Source organism: Temnothorax curvispinosus, unplaced genomic scaffold (assembly GCF_003070985.1).
Source record: "Temnothorax curvispinosus isolate PA1 unplaced genomic scaffold, ASM307098v1 QBEX01001525.1, whole genome shotgun sequence".
Lineage (NCBI taxonomy): Eukaryota > Metazoa > Arthropoda > Insecta > Hymenoptera > Formicidae > Temnothorax > Temnothorax curvispinosus.
In genome coordinates this window covers 4031-26366 of record NW_020211305.1, presented here as the reverse complement: position 1 = coordinate 26366, position 22336 = coordinate 4031, and the positions used below count along the sequence as shown (strand labels likewise).

The following is a 22336-nucleotide window of genomic DNA, read 5'->3' as shown; positions in this document are numbered from 1 at the left end:
CTTTATGTACTTTATTACAAATTATACATATGTATGTGAGTATACAAGTGTAATCGAGATTTACCTCTCGTGATGACTTCTGAGAATTTAATTGCGAAAGCGATTGGAGCACAGATAAAATCGTTTCTCGGAATATACATCTCGATAGTAGTTATATTGATACAGATCGGAGCTAATTACATAATTAATTACGTAATTACCAATTTTGTTATGAGATTCGACCAGTGCAATGTCTTTTGTATCTTCAACACTCAATATTTTTTTATATGCAGTATTTTCTTCTTTTATTCACTAATTTGCTTGTTCTAATTAAGTTTATTGATACCTACCACAAAATCTGCAGAAACTGTTTTTTTTGTCATTTTATTGTATTCGAATGTAAAAAGATTTTTATACTCGAAACGGGAATAATAGACCCGCGATATTTTCAGTTAACTGTTATCTGTACATGTTGGAATCATATCTAACTGACATAGGCAGATGACAACTGCAGATTTAAAGGAAATAGGATGTGAATAATTTTAGACATGGTATTTCATTCACACGTTAAGGCTCCTATTCACTTACTGCAGTCATCTTGAATTGATAACGTCAAAAACGAGAAAAATATTATGAAAATTCTTGCGACGTACATTAGTAAAAATGTTTTTCAATAAGATAGCGTTTGTAATCGATAGAATAGACTTGTAAGATATATCAAAAACTTCTTTTTTGTTTGGATAATTCACGTATGTCGAATTGAATCAATGCCTAATCAAGGATGAAAACAAGCCGTTTAGCAGCTGCCGAATTGAAATAAAAATATTTGCTTTTACATATTAAATTATAACAAAATAGTAGTCTTCGGTATATTTTAACACTACGACAATTATTTTAAATAAAAAAACACTACGTTGAAACGAAAAATACGCTGTAGGTCGCAAAACTAATTCAGTTTTTTAATGTTATTTTTCGCACCTTTTAGTTCACAATTTTGCCAGGTATTTGTATATTGTCAACGCGGACTTTTGGCAATCGAGCTAGCAGGAACCTTTATCTGGGCTCGGATGACCAATGAGGCCACTTTATAATTTCATTATATAAGGCATCTCCAGGACTGTCAGTCCAGGGCACAGCTTGCCGATGACCTAACAGTTTATAGTCAGGCGCAATTTTTCCGGCTCTGACGCCGAACTTTATGAGCTCTTTCGCGGCATTTAATTGCGTTTCCGGCGGTACAAACGAAGTGAAATCACCGATGAACGCAATACCGATACTTATGCGCTTATAGCGATCAGAGTGGGCACCGGTTTGATTCCAGCTTCTGCCAACATATGCGAGGCCGTCGCCTCCGACAAGGAAATTGTAGGCGATATCCACTAAATCTTTTTTATCCTGCATAATTCTTAATTCGTTTGCACACTCTACGTAATTGGTGCAAAAATTTGACGCGGTGTGACAAATAATTACATATGATACTGGCAGTTTCACTTTTTCTAGGGGTCTCCTAGGCGGCCGTGCAAACCATTTATCCCTGTCGACAATGCATAACGGAGTTTCTGCTTCGTTACTACCTGCAAGTCATGAAAATAAAGTACATATCGTACAAAAAGTTTAAGATATACCATGCAGACAAATTAATTAAAAACTCTTTAATTTAACACAGAATGTGACAATCTTAATCGGATACATACGCCAATTTTAGCATTGAAATCTAGAACATTACTGTAAAGATTTTTTAATCGACCCTACTAACTATCATTTTTAATTGTCATGAAAATACGATTATTAGTTTTAATCAATTAATCATCAAGACGTTTAGACTATGGGTTTAGGGCCTTCCAAATTGATGTAATTTGGATGCTTATAAATATACATTTAATTTATTGCGAAATATACCTCAGTCAGGTTAGACAAACCAAAACCCATAATTGAAACGTCGTGACGATTAATTGATCAAAACCAATGGTCGTATTATCATGACGATTAAAATTGATAGTCAGTATAGGGTCGATTAAAAAGTCTTTACTGTTAATTGTTCACTGGCAAAGTAAATGTTACTATTCGGCTAGAATATTACTCTTATATACATATATGACAATGCATTTTGAAATATTAATATAATATATGTAACTCATGGAAAATAAAAAAGATACACTTTTAAGTAGATGAATAAATGGAGTAAATACAAATACAGAATTTAAATTTGCAATTGCAATAAGATAACATTTGCCTCGTATTGCGCTTGCAAAACGAAAAATTTTCCAGATGTACAATTACCTTTGATCGATGAGTCTGAAATTTCCCAAGGGACCCGTGCGTCCTGATGATGAGTGAAATATTCATTTATAGGCACTACAGTAGGTAGAAATATTGAAACTAGAACGCACGATAAAGCTACATGTTTCCAGAGCCATTGCGGTCGAGACGTCACTAGAATAATTATAAATTGTTGCATTAGAATGATTTGTTTACGAGCTACTTAATATTGTTTGATGAAGTTCATGCACGATTATTACGTCGGAAAGCGGGTGTGTACGAAAGAAATATTATAATTATACCCGGGAAAAAATGATTATATTTACTTAGATCAAAGTATAGATCTGAATTATCAGATATGATCAGATCTGCATTTTTTGTCTATAACTAATCAGATCTGTGCTGATCTGGGTCAGATCTCAGGTAGCACATATTCGTTTCAGAAACGTTTAAGAAATGTTTGTTTGAAACGTTTTATAACCGGTTTAAAAACATTCTTTTGCTTTATCTAGTAAAAAATAAAAAAAAAAACGTTTTTTAAACTCTGTTTCTTTATATACGTCGTAGCAATCATTCATCCGAGTATAGTACCGCATCCTCGTTGCTTGACTTTGATGATCGAGTGGACAAATTACGATCCTCTGACTCGAATCTGACGCTTCCTTTTTACCTGTACTTGTCTATAACACATCTTTAATGTGTTCAGAAATCTTGTAATGATATATTAACTGGCAAATATTAAAAATAAAATAAAAAAAATTTATATACAATGAATATTAATAATATTAATTAATATTTACTAACGCTAATTATTATTAATTAATATATAATAATATTTATATTTATATTTATATTAATATAAGATTTGTATATTTAAAACAATATAATATATAAGAAAATATTAGTACTCCATATAGTATTACGATCTGATTATGTACACATCTAAATAGATCTGATTGGACTTATTTTACGCATATATAATAAATATAACTAGATCTATTTAGATCGACATCCCATATCTAGTTAGATCTAATCAGATATAAAAATAGATCTGATTTGATATAATCATTTTTTCTAGGATTCCAAATAGATCTAAATAGATCTAGTTGGACCTATTATATACGCAATAAGTCTAAGTTAGATCTAATCAGATATAAAAATAGATCTGATCAGATATAATTTGACCTAAATTGATGTGATCATTTTTTCCCGGGATTATAATTCTTGTTTGATATCACTTTTCTGTTATTCTATTCACAATCGAGTTAATATTTTGCGGCAAATATTTTGCATACAATATCTCGCCAATCTATGCCAAAATAGCATAACACGTATGTACAGTAAAAATAAAAGTGTCTTTTTGATACTTATAGCTTCAATTTTTGTGGCGCGATTAAAATGTAACACTTTTCAATCTGGAATATCAACGATGTTAAAACTATGTTCTGGAATAGTTTGTGACAAGACCATAAGTCAAAAGGAGTTAATGATATTCATTACATATCGGCTGTTCTTCCAAAAACGTCCATGCTCCGATTTAGGTCAGAGTTTGTAAACAATAGGATTTGCATTTATCTAATAATAACCCGAGAAAAAAAGATTATATATAATTATATATTATATATTATATATAAATATATATGATTATATATATAATTATACAGGCGATTAAAATATATTTAAATATATATAATATGTCATATACAATTTGACATGATTTGAGTTTTTATAATCTATATATATATAAATGAATGTATGTATGTATGTATGTATGTATGTATGTATGTATGTCCTTTATGCACTCTTGAACTATTTGATCGAATTTTTACCAAAAGTATATAAAATAGGGGTAGAATTTTCCGGGGAGTGTTATAGAATGTATAATTTTTCGTTACCGATTTTTTTGGGAACCGGTATTCGACATTTTTTCATTTTTTCGGGAAATAATTGACCGAATTTCAAAGAAATATATATGAAACAGGAGTAGAATTTCCCGGGGAGTGACACAATGTGTATAGTTTTTTGTTACCGATTTTCTGGAAACGGGTTTTTTTAATTCTTTTTAATTTTCGGGAAATAATTGACCGAATCTCAAAGAATTGTATATGAAACGGGGGTAGAATTTTCCGGAAGTGCTATAAAGTATATAATTTTTTGTTACCAATTTTTTTGGAAGCCGGTATCAGAAATTTTTTAAATTTTTTGGGATTTAATTGACCGAATTGCAAAAAATTATATATGAAGTAGAGATAGAATTTCCCGGGGAGTGCTATAAACTGTATAGTTTTTCGTTACCGATTTTTTTGCGAATCGGTATCTTTTTGGAAATTGGTTACGCAATTTTCAAGAACGGGAGAGAGAGGGAGGGAGAGAGGAAGAGAGGGAGAGGGAGAGAGAGAGAGAGAGAGAGAGAGAGAGAGAGAGAGAGAGAGAGAGAGACTATTTGTGTGTTTTAATGCACATGTTCTCCGGGGCGAAGCCCGGCGGGGCATGCTAGTTTATATATAAATTATATATAAAAAACATTTATCCACATGGATTATATATATAGTTATATATAACCATCAATATAACCATATATAAACACAACACATGTGCATTATATATATTACACTTTTAAATTCGGATTATTCGATAGATGGCATCCGATAGGATTCGTTTCTCGTATTTAAATTTGACGAACAGTGGTATAAAATCGGTATGAAGAGACACGGCAGTGTCTCACGTCTCACGCCAAGCAGCGTCAAGTTATAATATATGGAATAAATCATTTCACTTTTGATTCTATAGCTTTTGAAAAAATATATATGAATAGAATGAGTGTGATAAAGGAATGGTGAAAAGAGTAACTTTTGCTCAGATAAAATTACTTACATCTTGGAGTAGGGCAGTTCGTCATGTCTTATCTTGACAAATTACAACATCAACTGTAAAAACAAAGTTTATCTTAAAAATACGTATTATACACATTTTATTTAAACAATGAAGGACAACAGCGACGAGCTCGACTGAGGACCATCACTCGTGATCAGTATCCCAAATCGGCGCAGCCGGTTCGTTAAATTAAGAATTGACTGACTCATACTTGGGATCAACAATCGAAATTTGTTCGTGCGATCACTTTATCAATACTAAATTGACAATCAATCTATAATGACATGGAGCCATTATTGTGGAAAGCGCTTCGCGGAAAGAAAAACTTCATTCGATCTTACCCTAATAGTTTTCGACACGTCGTTGACACCATCTGCTGTTAGAGGATGCAGCGTCCCGCGGGAACAGAGTACAATCCGTACAAGAGCGGATCAAGCCACTACCGGTTATCTTCGTTGATTTTACGACACTGTCAGTCAGACAGATACTGGCTTCTACAATGACGGCACGCGGCTGCCAAAGGAAGACGCGTCTTAAAGGTGGAATCGTGGGAAGCGCTCGTTCTTGCTCGCGAGAATCAAGACGATGAAAAGAGCAGAAAAGCGAAGACTATAAGAAACTGATAACCTGCACGATATTGCCTTCCGCATGATGGGTATTCCCCTGTTTATATTTGAACGATAACATCTGATAGGATTCCCGTGCTGATAGGTACGTGCCCTTTGAAACCGAATTTCTGATAACGAGACAAATACTCACATAGCAAAATATATCACCAAGATATCTGGAAGATATCTAAATAATAGAATATCTGATTGTGCAACACTTGTCGAGGTATCATGAGAATATCTGAGAGACATAAATCTGCAAGATTATAAAAAGCCATAATAACTTTATCCCAGATATGATATCTGATTCTGCATATACATATTTCGGATATCTATGCCTTATTTAAAAACAGATATATTATATACATACAACTCAAATAGCAAGAAGAAAGAATTTTTTTTAAATTGTCGATTTATGAAATTAATTTTTTTTTGTATTTATTCTGTTATAAAATAATTCTTAAAAATTCAAAAAAAATTTATTTTTATGTCACTAATTCTGAGTTTTTCTTCAGATATAAAAGAAGTTTTTTTCACAAGAATTTGCAATAAATTCAAAATTATGCTTCGATACTATTTCAATATTTTGAATTTTGCCATTTCTGCACTGTATGATATCTCGGAGATATCGCGAAAAATATTACAGCCAAGTATCTCACAGGTTCGCCTCTTATCCTAATATGTAAGGATTCTTGCTTACAAGAAGGTACCTGGGTAGCGATCATGTAACTTTTTCCCTAGAGCGGAAACGTGAAAAGTGAAAAATTTCATGTAACTATTTCTTTCTATTGGTATTGAATAGAAAGAGATAAACTTTTCACTTTTCACGTTCCGTCCTAGGGGAAAAGATACATGATCGATCCCCTGGCGCATGTAGCTGCGTCACGGCAGCGCATATGTTACTAGCGCTCGCCCGAGCAAAAATTTTCTAAGTTTCCTCGCGGCGTGTGGCTTTCCCCGGAACGAATCAGTACGGCGTTCTCTCGGACTTAAGCTGGCCACACACACTTTCCGTAGAACGTAACAGTAAGATTTCGACCAATCGCGTTACTCGATTCGGGAACGTACGGCCGAATCGAGTAACACGATTGGTCGAAATTCTACTATTACTGTTACGAAAAAGTGTGTGTCCGGGGCCTCATTGCCCGAAGCGACGACCGCGATTTCCCTCGCCGAGCGCCCTGCAGTCTCGCCGGAAAATCTAGTCGACCACGTGACTCTCGGCAGACACAACAGTATCATTCACGTGGTCCTACTCTCTCTTATCCTGATGATTACCGTCGAGCGCTTACTGTTCTTGTTGCACCAATGCCACCATATGCGCTACGCGAAAAATTCACCTTCTTTACATTGGAAACATCTTAAAATGCGATACGCCGTATGCAGCAGAATATGCTCGCCAAGAAATAGCGGTAGAGTCTTTAGATATCTATATTCGTAAAGTCGCTACGAGATTTTTTTACCATTAGACTATAACAGTCTGTGATTTTTAATTCTTGATCTCTTCTTTCTCTCATATCAGATAAGGGAAAGATTTATACTAGCAAAAACTGAACGTCGCAATATCATATCTTCGCCATTCAAAATAATTTACTGCGCAATAAGTTGCGTTCAATCTGGCTGATCAATCATATATATCTCTCGCTTATCTAAACACAGCGGCTTATATAATTAGTGACGGCTTAATGGCGTAACTCTTATAATCAGTTAAAATTATTGACATTTTCCGATCGTAGCAAATATAACAGTTCGTCATGCCTTAGCTTGACAAATTACAATTACATCAACTGTAAAAACGAAGTTTATCATGAAAGTACATATTTTAACGTACATTTTATTTAAAAATCGAGAACTCGTAGGTAAAATAAAGGACAAGCTCAATCGAGAAACATCACTCGTGATCTGTATTTCAAATTAGAGCAGCCAGTCGGCAACAATCCGCATTATCCGTTAAATTAAGGATTGACTGACTCATACTTATTGTTACCTCGCACAATTCATCGTTTGCGCTGGCGACGATCACTTTGCCGACAATAAATTCACCATCGATCTATGACGACATGCTGTTATGGTGGAAAATGCTTCGCGAAAAGAAAAACTTTATTTGATCTAGTCCTAACAGTTTTCGACACGTCATTGACATCACCTGCAATTGGGGGATGCACCGTTCTGCGTGCACAAAATACAATCTGAACAAGAGCAGACTCCGACCAAGCCGCTATCGTTTATCTTCGTTGATTTTATGGCATTCGAACAGTCAATTAGATAGATACTGGACTTCAGCGATAAGGCCACGCGACTGCCGAAAAACGATGCACCTTGTAGGTGAAAAGCGCTCATTCTCATTTGCGAGAAGCATCGCGAGAAACAGAATAGTTGAGACCGGAAACATGAATAGCGTGCACAATATTCCCTTTCGTACAATAGGTATTCCCCTATTTAATTTGAATAATAACGCCTCGGATTTCTGGGCTGATACGTGAATAGCACCACGGTCATCAATGTCGCGCACCCAATCTATCTCTCTAAATCTGAAACAGTAAATAGTCAAGATATCAGTGTAAAGTATGCCACCGATTCGAATCAGTGGCATACTTTACACTGATGTCAGTGACTATTCACTGATTCAGATTTAGAGAGTATGTACGTCACTGCTGCGTATTAAAATAGTTATCCGTATAAATATAAATCCGAGATTATGTTGTATAGATGTATATATATTTCGAAAGTACTCGTTTTCGAAAAGAATGGATTTTACGATTGCAAGCCAATTGTAGGCACTCACTAACAATCGAATTGCCGATGGAATCAAAGCACGAGTAATATGGCGACATTATCTCCGTTCAACCCGACAAGACAAACTGCTGTAGCGTTATCTTGTTAAACGTATTCAGAAATCTGTTGCCCCATTTTTCGCCTCTTTCTTTCAATCGCAACTGTTAACGACATAGCTGCGGCATGTAAGTAGGTACCCACACAGAGCATAACATCCAACAGATATTTAATGGATATCTAGATATCCAATGGATATCCACTGGATATCTAGTTATCAATAAAATATCTGTTGGATGTTATGCTCTGTGTGAATATGTGCGATGACGTACGTATATAGTCTTACATGATTTTTAGTCTTTTCCGTGAAGCCGAATGGTCTTATATCTTCATTTTAATGGCTAATGATAGATTTGTAACACCAGTACGGCATATAAAAACTTCTATATTATTTCTATTATATAATTTTTTGCAATTTAAGACAAAAGATTAGTGTTTCGCACTAATTATATCACGATTATTTGTCTCCCATTAAAGGTAGTGTATTTTAAAAAAATTTTGGAGCTAAGAGTTTTGTAGAGAAAATTTTTCTACATAGAACCAAACTTATGATGCAATTATATCTATAATCATATGTCTTAAAACTAAATTTAAAAAGACAATATGTTTTAAAAGACAATTTTTTATATCTTTGAAAAAATTTAGTAGCTTAAACAGATAATATATCAGATTTTTTTTTATACAATAAGATTACATTAATTAAAACGAATTGAACATGTTAAGATGTCAATATGTGTTTTACTTTAATATAATATTTTATTTAATGACAATATTATTTAAATTATAATTTACATTTATTACGTAATCATTTGATTGGTTTTGACATTCCGCAATCGGAATGTCTTCCTTTATGCTATTGCATTTGTTAGATAGAAACTTTAATATTAAAATCGATAATATCAGCATCGATTTCAAATGCTTTGTTGTATTAGATTAATTATATATAGGAAATAATTATATATGTATAAAGACATGACCAAAAATATAATATAACCATCAGAAAATATAAATCGAAATGGTAGAGGTAAGTTTTCTTTTCGGAAAAATTAATTTTAGAAACTGGAAAAAATATTTTTCAAACATAAATAAATAATATGTTTGTTTTATTTGTTTATAAGATAGTTATTTATGTACGGAGTGCAAAAGGCTTACGGTGTTTTCGGCTTAAAAGCTATTGAGCAGAGATTGAGACATAGTTGCATTTTGATATCGTATGTATATTTTACATATTTGTAATAACGGTTAAAAGTACATTTGTGCATGCTTCATATACATTATTAAAAATTACATATGTATGTGAGTATACAAGTGTAATAAAGATTTACCTTCCGCGATAACTCCTGAGAATTGAATCGCGAAAGCGATTGGAGCAGATAAAATCGTTTCTCGGGATATATATCTCGATAGTAGTTATATTGATACAGGTCGAAGCTAATTACATAATTAATTGCGTAATTACCAATTTCATTACAAGATTCGACCAGTGCAATGTGTTTTGTATCTTCAACACTCAATATTTTTTTATATATGATATTTTCTTCTTTTATTCACTAATTATAGCTTGTTCTAATTAAATTGATTAATATCACAAAATCTGCAGAGACTGCTTTTTTGTCATTTTATTGTATTTGGGTGTAAAAAGATTTTTACATTAGAACGGGAATAATAGACCCGCGATATTTTCAGTTAACTGTTATCTGATGTACATGTTGTAATTATATCTAACTAACATAGAGAGATAACAACCGCAGATTTAAAGAAAAAAAGATGTGAATATTTTCAGACATTGTATTTCATTCACAAGTTAAGGCTCCTGTTCACTCACTGCAGCCATCTTGGATTAATAACATCAGAAACGAGAAAAATATCATGAAAATTCTCGCGACGGACATTAAAGTAAAAATGTTTTTCAATAAGATAGCGTTTGTAATCGATAGAACAGACTTGTAAGATATATCGAAAATCCTCTTTAAGGTCTAGGCTGGGATGACCAATGGGGCCACTTTTTAATTTCATTATATAAGGCATCTCCAGGACTCTTAGTCTTCACAGCTTGTCGGTGACCTAACAATTTATAGTCAGGCGCAATTTTTCCGGCTCCTCTGCCTAACTCTATGAGCTTTTGCGCGGCATTTAATTGCGTTTTCGGCGGTACAACCGAAGTGAAATTACCGATAAACGCAATACCGATACTTTTGCCGTTATATTCTCCTGAATGGCCACCAACGTAATTCCAGTTTCTGCCAACATATGCGAGGCCGTCGCCTCCGACCATGAAATTGTAGGCGATATCCGCATAATCATTTTTCATCTGATTATTCTGGATAATTCTCAATTCGTTTGCGCACTCTGATTGCGTGGTACAGAATGCTGTCGCAGTGTGACAAATAATTACATGTGGTACTGGCAGTTTCATTTTTCTTAGGGGATCCGAAGGTGGCCGTGCACCCCATTCGTCCCTCTCGACAATGCGAAACTCTGTCCCGTTATCATCTGCAAGTCATGAAAATAAAATACATATCGTACAAAAAGTTCAAAATATACCATACAGATAAATTAATTAAATAATCTTTAATTTAATACCGAATGTTGCAATTTTAATCAGATGCATACGTTAATTTTAGTATTAAAATCTAGAACATTACTGTAAAGATTTTTTAATCAGTCCTACTGTATCATTTTTAATTGTCATGTGTCATTACAATACAACCACTACTTACATTAATTATCAAGACGTTTCAACCATGAGTTTTGGGCCTTCTAAATTAATTTAATTTAGATCCTTACTTATAAATATACATTTAATTTATTGCAAAAAGTACTACCTGAGTCAGGTTAGACAAACCCCATGATTGAAACGTCTTGACAACTAATTGATCAAAACTAATGGTCGTATTGTCATGACAATTAAAATTGATAGTCAGTATAGGGTCGATTAAAGTCTTTACTGTTATTTGTTCACTGACGAAGTAAATGTTATTATTCGGCTAGAATATTACTCTTATACATATACATATATGACAATGCAAAGTGTTTTGCAATACCTATATAATATATGGACTCATGGAAAATAAGAAAAGACACATTTTTAAGTAGATGAATAAATGGATTATATACAAATACAGAATTTAAATTTGCAATCGCGATAAGATAACATTTGCTTTGTATCGCGCTTGCAAAACGAAAAATTTGGACAATTACTCTCGATCGATGAGTCTGACATTTCCGAAGGAACTGGTGCGTCCTGATGATGAATGCAATATTCATCATTTATGGGCACTACAGCAGGTAGAAGTATTGAAACTAGAACGCACGATAAAGCCACATGTTTCCAGAGCCATTGCGGTCGAGACGTCACTAGAATAATTATAAATTGTTCTATTAGAATGATTTGTTACGAGCTACTTAATATTGTTTGATGAAGTGCACGATTATTACGTCAGGAAGCGGGTGTGTATGCAGGAATATTATAATAATTACATATTAAAGCCGCTTGCGTAATGCATTATAATTCTTGTTTAATATTTTTTTGTTATTCTGCTCACAATCAAACAATTAAACATTGGTGGCATACAATATATATCTCGCCAATATGTGCCAGAATAGCATAATACGTATGTACTGTGAAATAAAAATGTCTTTTTTATACTTATAGCTTCTTGTGACTAAAGTGTAACAATTTTTAATCTGGAATATCAACGATGTTAAATCTATATTCTGGAATAGCGGAATGGTCTTGTGACAAGACCATAAGTCAAAGGAGTTAATGATATTCATCACATATTGGCTGTTCTTCCAAAAACGTCCATGCTCCGATTTAGGTCTAAGTTGTAAACAATGGGATTTGCATTTATCCAATAATAATAGAATGCATGTGATAAAAGAATGGCGAAAAGAATAACTTTTGCTCAGGTAAAATTACTTACATCTTGGAGCAGAGCAGTTCGTCATGTCTTATCTTGACAAATTACAACATCAACTGTAAAAACGAAGTTTATCTTGAGAAAATACGTATCTTACACATTTCCATATCTATTTTGACAGTTGTGTGTATCAAGGAGTTAATAATGTAGAAGTAATAGCATAATGTTAAAGCTAAATAGCGCGCGCGAAGCGCGCGTCTGTGGTGTCTAGTTATTTAAAAAATGGAGGACAACAGGGGCAAGCTCGATCGAGAAACATCACCCGTGATCAGTATCCCAAATCGGCGCAACCGGTTCGTTAAGGCTCCTGGTCCCTGAGCCGAGAACTCTGCGTTGTCGGTGGCGCCGTACCGTCGCGGCAGAAATAAGAACTCTCTCCTCTCACTCTCTCCAATGGAGAATTCTGTCTTGTGACATGTTGACAACCTTATTTTAAGTTGCGGTATATTTCTTTATTATTCGCTCTGTACTTGTGCTCTAATGTTTAACGTATTCGTGAAACTCGTAAAATTGACCGTATGGTAAGATTTGCAAGAAATATATATGCGGAAGGAACATTCACCACTCCTTTCGATAGTCGTCAAACGGCTTGTTTTCCGTATGTTTAGGCTTCGTTTTATGGCTGTTTGTTTATTGTCGAGGGAAAAGGATAGTATCCGGTCAATTTTTGAAGTGTGTTGAAACGATCTGTCGTGATTTTTTATTGAAATGTCTTTTTATTTCGGAAAATACCGCAACTTAAAATTAGGTGTTTTCCTCGCCTCGATAGTAAGAATCCAATATGGCCGCGGTGACTACCCAGGAGCCTTAAATTAAGGGTTGACTGACTCATACTTGGGATCAACAATCGACATTTGTTCGTGCGATCACTTTACCAATACTAAATTGAGAATCAATTTATAATAACATGGAGCCATTATCGTGGAAAGTGCTTCGCGGAAAGAAAAACTTTATTAGATCTTACCCTATATAGTTTTCGACACGTCGTTGACACTACCTGCTGTTAGAGCAGCGCCAGCGTCCCGCGGGAACAGAGTACAATCCAAACAAGAGCGAATCAAGCTACTACCGGTTATCTTCGTTGATTTTATGACACTGTCAGACAAATACTGGCTTCAGCAATGACGGCACGCGGCTGCCGAAGAAAGACGTGCCTTAAAGGTGAAATCGTGGAAAGCGCTTGTTCTTGCTCATGAAAAGCGAAACAATGAAAAGAGCAAAAAAGGGAAAAGATTATGAGGAACTGATAGCCTGCACGATATTGCTTTTCGCATAATAGGTATTCCCCTGTTTTAATGATAACACCTGATGGGATTCCCGTGCTGCTAAGTACGTGCCCTCTCAAATCGAATTTCTGATAACGAGACAAATAATAATACTCTTGACATGTTTAATCTAATCACAATCGGAAGCAGTATAACAAAATAAAACAATATTAAGATTAAATCCATAATTCCTATTTTCTTTTTTCGAATAAAATGAGATTTACTTAATATCTTGAGACTAGAGTAAAGAAGCCCATTCACGATCAATCATGTTGCTCAAAAAGTAGTTGCGCAGAATAATGTTGCACGAAGTAAAATTCCACACACGCTGACATTTTACTGCGCAAAATTTAGTTGCGTACACAGTTCTTGGTGCTCGCTTCGTTGTAGTAGTGGTTGTCGCTTTGTTTATAATAATATAATTCTAAAATGACTACTGAAGCCGTTATATGTACCTGTTTCTGAACGTATATACATACACTTTGTCAATCAGGTTACAACTAGAAAATTTGTGCAATACTACCACTCACAAAACAAATGAGTCGCGCAACAGGCGTGTTTCGCAAAAAATCTCAGGAAGGTTTTGATCTTACACAACAGTTGCGCAAATCGTCAATCAGTCTCATTCACGATCAATGATCTTGCACAACGGACAATATTGCACAATATGATTGATCGGGAATGGGCCTCTTAAGGTATATAAATTCAAGCTTATTATATTCTGTTTATTATATTATATTATATTTGTTTATTATATTCTGTTTATTATATTCTGCTTATTATATTCTGTTTATACTGTTATAAGGCTGGCGTTCCGATATTTATTAGGTGTTTACTATTTACTGACACAAGTCGACATAAGTCTCGCTCTTTGATACTCATTGAATGTCAAGAAAGGTAACACGACATTTGTGTCGATTTGTGTCACTAAATGGAAAGCATCAATTGTCAGCAACTGTCAGTACTGAAAATCTATAGTATACGTGACGTAAATATAATTATAGATATAAAAATATAGATTTTTAGTACTGACAGTGAATATCGGAATGCAGCCTAAATCTTCACGCAATGTTATAACGCGCGATGTTAATACCACAATATTTAGCGCGAAACCGATGTGTGTTATTGTCTTGTCGACACTAAGAACGTGATACACTATTGACCGAAAACGAAACGTAAGTGTTAATTACATCTACGTCGTAGTCGTGTCGTGGACATAAAGTAAGACAGAGTAAAATATTGTAAAATAGCTTTATATTACGTTTTTCTTGGTCTTATTTAGTGTCTACTCTACGACAGGCATCTCGTTCTCTGATGTCATTAGCCATACGCGAGTAACGTGTTTGTGCCTGTGATGGATTTGATTATTGTCTGGGTGATGTTCCAAAACTCACTCTGAGTAACTAAAATCTATAGTTTACCTCACGTACACTATATCATTTTAGTTAACTAGAGTGAGTTTTGAAACATGACCCTGTGGTGGATTTGATCTATTATGAATAAAACGTGTTACTAAATAATATCTGTGTTTTCGCTCATAAAAACCTTTATTTCTTTTATTACAAAAAGGATCTTGAAAGAGTAATATAAAATTCCTGACACAATCTACAAATTTCTTTTGGCAAGAGTAGAATATGATTTCCTTTAGATCCGTCTATTGTTGAATCGAGAATATTAGGAGATTGTCACAAATTGCTAATCTAAATCTTTCTGAGAAAATTAGAGGGATGGCGTCAAAATTACTTTATTTTAGATTTAAGAATTTTATATATTTAACATTAAAATATTCTTTCTAACACTAAATATGATTGTCGCTATATCGACCCTATTTTATGATAGATTGAAGAGTAATAGCATATTGTATCCAGAAATCTTCTGTGGGTGTGAATGGCACCGCGGTCATCATGTCACACTCAATCTATGTCACTGCTGCGGATCACGCTAAGTATTAAAGCGAAGACACCGTAAATATAATGCGATCCGAGAATATGTATGTATACATATATCATACCCCGAGAAAAATACTATCACAACTCAAAAAAATACACAATTTTTAAAAGAGAGAAGTAACGAATTTAATTCAATTTTTTTTAATTGCGAGATAACCAACATAATATACTTATACAATTACGATATTTTGTTATAATGAAACTTATACTGTCTTTTGAAGAGATCTGCTGTGATTTACTTGTCAGTTCACTTATGACATTATTTATCTAGGAAACCGCAATGTATGTAATGGATTTCAAAAAAATAACTTCTACCTCGGTCAGTGGATTTCGCATATAAACTTGTGACACTATTATGACACGTAGACAATATTTTAGACATACTCTTTATGGGCTTAACTCGAAATCGGAATTTCTTTAAATTGTAACAGTAGATATTCTTCTCGCAGAGTATACAGTACAATCTCGTTAATTCGGCACTATTAAAAATGAGGTTGTGCCGGATTAATGAATTTAGCTGCCTTATTGGAATATAAGGAATAGAAGATGAGCACTTTAAAACTTCTAAATTTACAACAAACAAAATGAAACTAGAAAGCAGCCATGTATTTTCACGGAAACATGTAAACAATGCTGCATCAGCGACAGTTTAACGGTCACTAATAATTAATAGATTAACAATATACGCAAGCGTTAAATCCGTCCTCTGTCTCTTGTTTAAGAAGTCACGGAAGTCCGTGATAGTGCCGGATTGTTGGACGTACAAGATTATTTATCGAAGTGCCGGATTAGCGAGATTATACTGTATATATTTCGCAAGTGTCCGATGCTTGTTTTTATAGAAAAAAAAAATAGATTTTACGGTTGTAAGCCGCTTGTCAAGCACTCACTGATAAACAAACTGCCGATGGATTCAAAGCATGCACACGTAATGCCGACACATTATCTCCGTTTAATCCGACACTGGAACAGACTGCTGTCGTGTTGTCTTGTCGAACGTGCTTGGAAATTGTTGGCACCACTCTTTGCCTCTTTACCTAAAAACAATTGTAGCTGCGGCATGCATGTATATGTCGCATTATACGATTTTTAGTCTTTTCGGTTTAGTTACCGGAGCCGAATCGACTTGTATCTTCATTTCGATGGCCGAACATTTCTAACACCACTAACATACCTACACGAAACATTTATATAATTTCTATTATATAATGTTTTGCAATTTAAGGCAAATAATTAGTGTTTCGCACTAATTATATTTGCCTCGAATTAAGAAGTAGGGTATTAAAAAAAAATTCCAAGCTCTCGTTGAGGAGGTCTTTCTATATAGAAACAAACTTATATTTAATTATATGCATAATTATATATCTTAAAACCAAATTTTAAAAGATATTGATGTTTCAAGAAACAATTTTTTATATCTTTAAAAAAAAATCTAGTAGAACAAACAGATAATACATGTACACCAGATTCCACTGGATACAATGACATTACATGAATTGAAAAAAATTTAACATGCTTAGGTATCAATATGTGTTTTATTTCGATATAATATTTCATTTAATAATAGTATTATTTAAATAAACATAAAATATTATATTCGATAATAATATCGAGTACTGTTCTTACACGATCAATATTCGACATAATTATAATAAATTGATAATAAATTAAAGCATGTGATTAAAAATTTTCTAACAATGGATTTGCAATACTAATAAAGCTATATGTGTATAAGGTACATGCGCGAATACATCACACACATACGTAAGATGATTCCTCAGTTAGAATGTCTTTATGCTATTGCATTTGTCAGATAGAAACTTTAATGTCACAACCGATGATATCAGCGTCGAATTCAAATACGTTGTTGTAACAACTTAATTATAAAAAAATACATGTATAAAAATTTGACCAAAAATATACTATTATTAAATAATGCATAATATAACCAGAAATTAAATCGAAAGCGTAAGAGTACGTTTTCCTTTCGGGAAAATTGAATATAGAAACTGGAAAAATATGTTTAAAACATAAATAAATAACAGAATAATGAATTTTTTTTCGCCAGTGATAGAATAACAAATAAGTAATTTAAATCGATTTTGACTGGCAATATATAACATCCCTTCGATGTGACCATTGAAAAAACTATAAATAAATAATATGTTGGTTTTATTTACATATAAGAGTTATTTATGTACGGAATGCAAAAAACTTATCGTGATTTCGTTTTGGAAGCTATTGAACCGAGATTAAAACTTATTTGCATTTTGATATCGTACGTATATTTAACACATATATATATATATATATATATATATGTGTGTGTGTAATGATGGTTAAAGATATGCTATTCAGGGAAGACCGGAACGAAGTCGTCACTATTTTTTCGGTATCGATTTTTAACAACAAAACGAATAATTTTAATAAAATGTGGTACACCGTTGTAAAGAGTGAACCCTTGGCTACAAAATTTATAAGGACATTTTTGGTCCACGTCGCTTTGTTCAACTGGTATAGAGTGAAAACGACAAAGATGCAAAAATTGAAATGTTAAAATTGCCGGGGCGGAGTCGCACTTTCATTCTCGGCCTGAATTTTAAATGAAAATTCATAATTCCGATCTTGAAAAATGATAGGATACATTTTATTAATTATTTTTTAATAGAAAAATGGAAACATTAATTAAAAACACGATGGCGAAAAATAATTACAAGAAAATCGCACACACTTATGTGCGCCTGCACGAAATGCACCGTTTCTCGTCAGCTCTATTCTGTCATTTCTGAGCACACGCAGCACATATTATCCAAGTCCTCGCCGGAATCCGATCACTGCTGCTTCTTTGACTTTGATTTTCGCCAAAAGCCTCCATGATATGACTTGGTGACGACTTCGCCCGGGACACAAGTTTCAAGTTTGCTCATAAAATATTAAAAATCAACAAAAATAAAAAAATTTTACTGGATTCGTGTTCAGCATGCATTACTCTTCAGAATCACTTATCTCGAGATTCGGAGAGAAAATATAATATTTAAAATATTTAAAATTTTTGACGCGCAAAAATTTTATTTTTGATTTAATTTTACTCCGAAAACACGTTTACTTTAATGAAAATCACAACATGGCATATAATCTCACTAAACTCCGTTGGTCATATGAGCACCATAAGCAGCGTTTACAATATTAATGGCGAGTTCACACAATATACAGATTTCGAGATAATTGTAGTAACGACCCGCCCCGGTCTCTCTTACTTTGTTAAAAATTAGGGGAGACCAGGGACAAAAGTAACGCGGAATAAACGTAACAAACGCGATTACTAAAAAAATAATATTTCTGTACGAATCTATCTGCTGTTATATAATGTCTTTTAAACTCCTTCCTCACCTTAGTAGCGCTCGAAGCTCTGTCATGAGAAGTTGTGTGTCGATGCCGTAAGAATACGGTCAAAGTAAAGTAGAGGTTTAGCAACGTTTGTTTAGAATAATTAAAAATATTTAGAACTATTTAAAAAAAGTCTTTTAAGAACTAAAACATTACGCTACATTGATTATATGTTTATTTCTTTTATTTTACCTTGTTAAACTCGATCTTCAGCTCTGTTACAACCAGCCCTAGGAGTAGGGACAATTGTAACAAATTTCGATCTTTGTAAAATTTGATTTTTCTACGTAATTATAAAATGTGGATAAATTTTATCTATACTATAATGTAAGTAAAGAATGTATTTTTACCTTATGAAAGAGAAAAAGTTTATATATAAACAAGCAAATCGAAGATATCAACACAAATGAGAAAATTGTTACGTTTGTCCCTGGTTTCTCCTATTACATATATGTATGTAAGTATACAAATATAATCGAGAGAAGCGATTAAAGCACAAGTGAAGTCATTTCTCGGAATATATATCTCGATAGTAGTTATATTGATACAGGGCGAAGCTAATTACATAATTGCATAATTATCAATTTTATTATGAGGTTCGACCAGAACCATGTCTTTTGTATCTTCAACACTCAATACTTTTTATACATGAACTTTTCTTCTTTTATTTACTAATATTAATACCACAAAATCTGTAGGAATTGCTTTTTTGTCATTTTATTGTATTCTAGTGTAAAAAAAATGTTACACTCGAAACGAGAATAATAGACCCGCGATATTTTCAGTTAACTGTTATCTGTACATGTTGCAATTACATCTAACTGACATAGACAGATTTGACAAGTCTATCTAACCAGTAGGGCTCGGATGACCAATGAGGCCATTTTATAATTTCATTATATAAGGCATTTCCAGGATTCTTAGTCGTCACAACTTGTCGCGCACCTAACAGTTTATAGTCAGGCGCAATTTTTTCGGCTCTGACGCCGAACTTTATGAGCTCTTTCGCGGCATTTAATTGCGTTTTCGGCGGTACAACCGAAGTGAAATCACCGATGAATGCAATACCAATACTTATGCCGTTATAGTGTCTTGAATAGCCACCGACGTAATTCCAGTTTCTACCAACATATGCGAGGCCGTCGCCTCCGACCATGAAATTGTAAGCGATATCGTCAAAAATACCTTCCATCTGATTATTCTGGATAATTCTCAATTGGTTTGCACACTTTGATTGCGTGGTACAGAATGCTGTCGCAGTGTGAAAAATAATTACATATGATACTGGCAGCATCATTTTTCTTAAAGGTCTCGAAGGCTGTGCACCCCATTCGTCCCGCTCGACAATGCGAAACTCTGTTTCGTTATTACCTGCAAGTCATGAAAATAAAATACATATCATACAAAAAGTTCAAGATATACCATGCAGACAAATTTATAGTTAGAAACTTCTTAATTTAACACCAAATTTAGCAATCTCAATCAGACACATATATGTCAACTTTAACATTAAAATCTAAAATATTACTCTCCATATATAAAAATGTAAAAAGTTTTAAAATATATGACTCGTGGAAAGTAAAAAAAGACATGCTTTTAAGTAGACGAATAAATGGAATAAATACATATATATAATGTAGGAGACAGATTTTAAGTTTGCAATCGTGATAGATACCATTTGCCTCGTGTCGCGCTTGCATAACAAAATATTTTCTAGATGGACAATTATCCTCGGTAGATGAGTTTGGAATTTCTGGTGTGGTTGGTGTGGATGGTGTTGTTGGTGTGGTCGGTTTAAACGGTGTAGTCGGTTCGGGCGGTGCGGGAGATATGTCGGATTGATGAGTGAAATGTACAGTTATAAACACTATAATACCCAGAAGTATTAAAGCTAGAACGCACGATAAACCTATATACCATTTCCACGTCCACAGCATTTGCGTCACTAAAATAATTATAAAAAGCTATATTAGAACGATAGTTTTACGAGCTACTTAATATCGTTTGATGAAATTTATTCGCAATTATTATAACGGGTAACACGTACGAAAGGAATATTTTCCAGATAGACAATTACCCTCGATTGATGAGGTTGGAATTTCTGGGAAGACCGATGCGTCTGATTGATGAGTGAAATATACAGTTATGGGCACTACAATAGCTAGAAGTATTAAAGTTATAACGCACGATAAAACCGCACGTTTCTACGTCCAGAGCCATTGTGTCGCTAGAATAATTATAAGAAGCTGTATTAGAATGTTTGTTTAACGAGTTATTAATTCACTACTTATTAATACTGTTTGATGAAATTCATACATAATTATTATGACGGGTAGCACGTGTGTACGAAAGGAGTATTATATACACTGTAAAAAAATTGTGTAAAATTACAACTATTATAGTGGATAATTTTAAGACCGACTATAATAGTTGTAATTATACAAGATAATGGTTGTAATTTTACAAAATTACAGTACGGAAGGAAAAAGTAATTTTGTATTACAATTACACAAATTAAAAATGTGTAGAAATTTACACCTATTATAGCGGGTCTCAAAATTACCTGTAATTTTACAAAATTTTTGTACAGTGTAATTACATTAAGTCCCTCACGTAAAGCATTATAATTCTAATTGTTTGGTACCATTTTTCAGTTATTCTATTCACAATCGAGTAAACAATTTGCGGCATGCGATATCTCGCCAATCTATGTCAGATAGCGTGACACATATATATACTGTGATAAAAATAGCTTTTTTATATTTAGCTTTAATTCTTGTGGCGCAACTAAAGTGTAACAATTTTTAATCTAAAATATCGTAGATATTAAAACTATATTCTAGAATAGTTGTGACAGGACCATTAGTCTAAGTAGTTAATGATATTTGTGACATATCGGCTGTTCTTCCGAAAACGTTCATGCTCTGGTTTAGATCAAAGTTTGTAAATAGTTTTTTTTAGATAAAAAGGCATATATTAAAAGGTATTTTTTGCGACTCAAATAAAGTTTTTGACATCGACTATTTATTAGTTTATCGGCATTAGATTGGCGTCAAATCGATTAATCATTTATGGCTGAATATGTACGCAATACAAAGTGTTGAAATGTAAAACGTAGAGAAAATAATTTGATTCTATGATGTCTCTGAATTTACCAAGTAATTATTGCGTTCTACTAATGTATTTAAAATTTTTAGGGTATATTTTCTTTTATAAGGAAAGATTAGAGTAATGTATTGTTGCGATGATATCGATAAAAA

At 33.4% G+C, this 22336-nt stretch overlaps 3 protein-coding genes across 4 annotated transcripts; all 3 read right to left on the bottom strand.

Annotated features, from left to right (window-relative positions):
• On the bottom strand, nt 1-5681 carry LOC112466244 (peptidoglycan-recognition protein SD-like). The gene is made up of 4 exons (XM_025034244.1): nt 5454-5681; nt 5113-5165; nt 2260-2412; nt 1-1553 (listed from the first exon to the last, which is right to left on the bottom strand). Exons 2-4 carry the CDS (start codon nt 5135-5137, stop codon nt 1033-1035), a joined length of 699 nt encoding a protein of 232 aa, XP_024890012.1. The 5' UTR covers nt 5138-5165; nt 5454-5681; the 3' UTR covers nt 1-1032.
• Nucleotides 5682-10161: 4480 nt separating this feature from the next.
• LOC112466250 (peptidoglycan-recognition protein SD-like) lies at nt 10162-13461 on the bottom strand. Its single transcript, XM_025034255.1, has 4 exons — nt 13440-13461; nt 12479-12531; nt 11754-11909; nt 10162-11045 (listed from the first exon to the last, which is right to left on the bottom strand). Exons 2-4 carry the CDS (start codon nt 12501-12503, stop codon nt 10522-10524), a joined length of 705 nt encoding a protein of 234 aa, XP_024890023.1. The 5' UTR covers nt 12504-12531; nt 13440-13461; the 3' UTR covers nt 10162-10521.
• A 5327-nt stretch (nt 13462-18788) lies between these two features.
• On the bottom strand, nt 18789-21425 carry LOC112466224 (peptidoglycan-recognition protein SA-like). Of its 2 annotated transcripts, none has more exons than XM_025034199.1 (3): nt 21124-21425; nt 20752-21021; nt 18789-20447 (listed from the first exon to the last, which is right to left on the bottom strand). In XM_025034199.1, exons 2-3 carry the CDS (start codon nt 21011-21013, stop codon nt 19894-19896), a joined length of 816 nt encoding a protein of 271 aa, XP_024889967.1. In that variant the 5' UTR covers nt 21014-21021; nt 21124-21425; the 3' UTR covers nt 18789-19893. The 2 variants fall into 2 exon arrangements, with proteins under 2 accessions (XP_024889967.1, XP_024889978.1); XM_025034210.1 differs by having other exon boundaries at nt 21154-21425.
• Nucleotides 21426-22336: the final 911 nt, after the last annotated feature.

What these genes read in the sequence shown, in the direction of transcription:
- LOC112466244 (XM_025034244.1), bottom strand. Translation starts at nt 5,137, where the DNA reads ATGACGAACTGCCCTACTCCAAGAT. An exon ending in GAACTGCCCTACTCCAAGAT is followed by an intron (nt 2,413 to 5,112) that starts GTAAGTAATTTT and finishes TAATTATTCTAG; the next exon opens with TGACGTCTCGACCGCAATGG. An exon ending in TTCAGACTCATCGATCAAAG is followed by an intron (nt 1,554 to 2,259) that starts GTAATTGTACAT and finishes CATGACTTGCAG; the next exon opens with GTAGTAACGAAGCAGAAACT.
- LOC112466250 (XM_025034255.1), bottom strand. Translation starts at nt 12,503, where the DNA reads ATGACGAACTGCTCTGCTCCAAGAT. An exon ending in GAACTGCTCTGCTCCAAGAT is followed by an intron (nt 11,910 to 12,478) that starts GTAAGTAATTTT and finishes TAATTATTCTAG; the next exon opens with TGACGTCTCGACCGCAATGG. An exon ending in GTCAGACTCATCGATCGAGA is followed by an intron (nt 11,046 to 11,753) that starts GTAATTGTCCAA and finishes CATGACTTGCAG; the next exon opens with ATGATAACGGGACAGAGTTT.
- LOC112466224 (XM_025034199.1), bottom strand. Translation starts at nt 21,013, where the DNA reads ATGCTGTGGACGTGGAAATGGTATATAGGTTTATCGTGCGTTCTAGCT. An exon ending in AGCGCGACACGAGGCAAATG is followed by an intron (nt 20,448 to 20,751) that starts GTATCTATCACG and finishes CATGACTTGCAG; the next exon opens with GTAATAACGAAACAGAGTTT.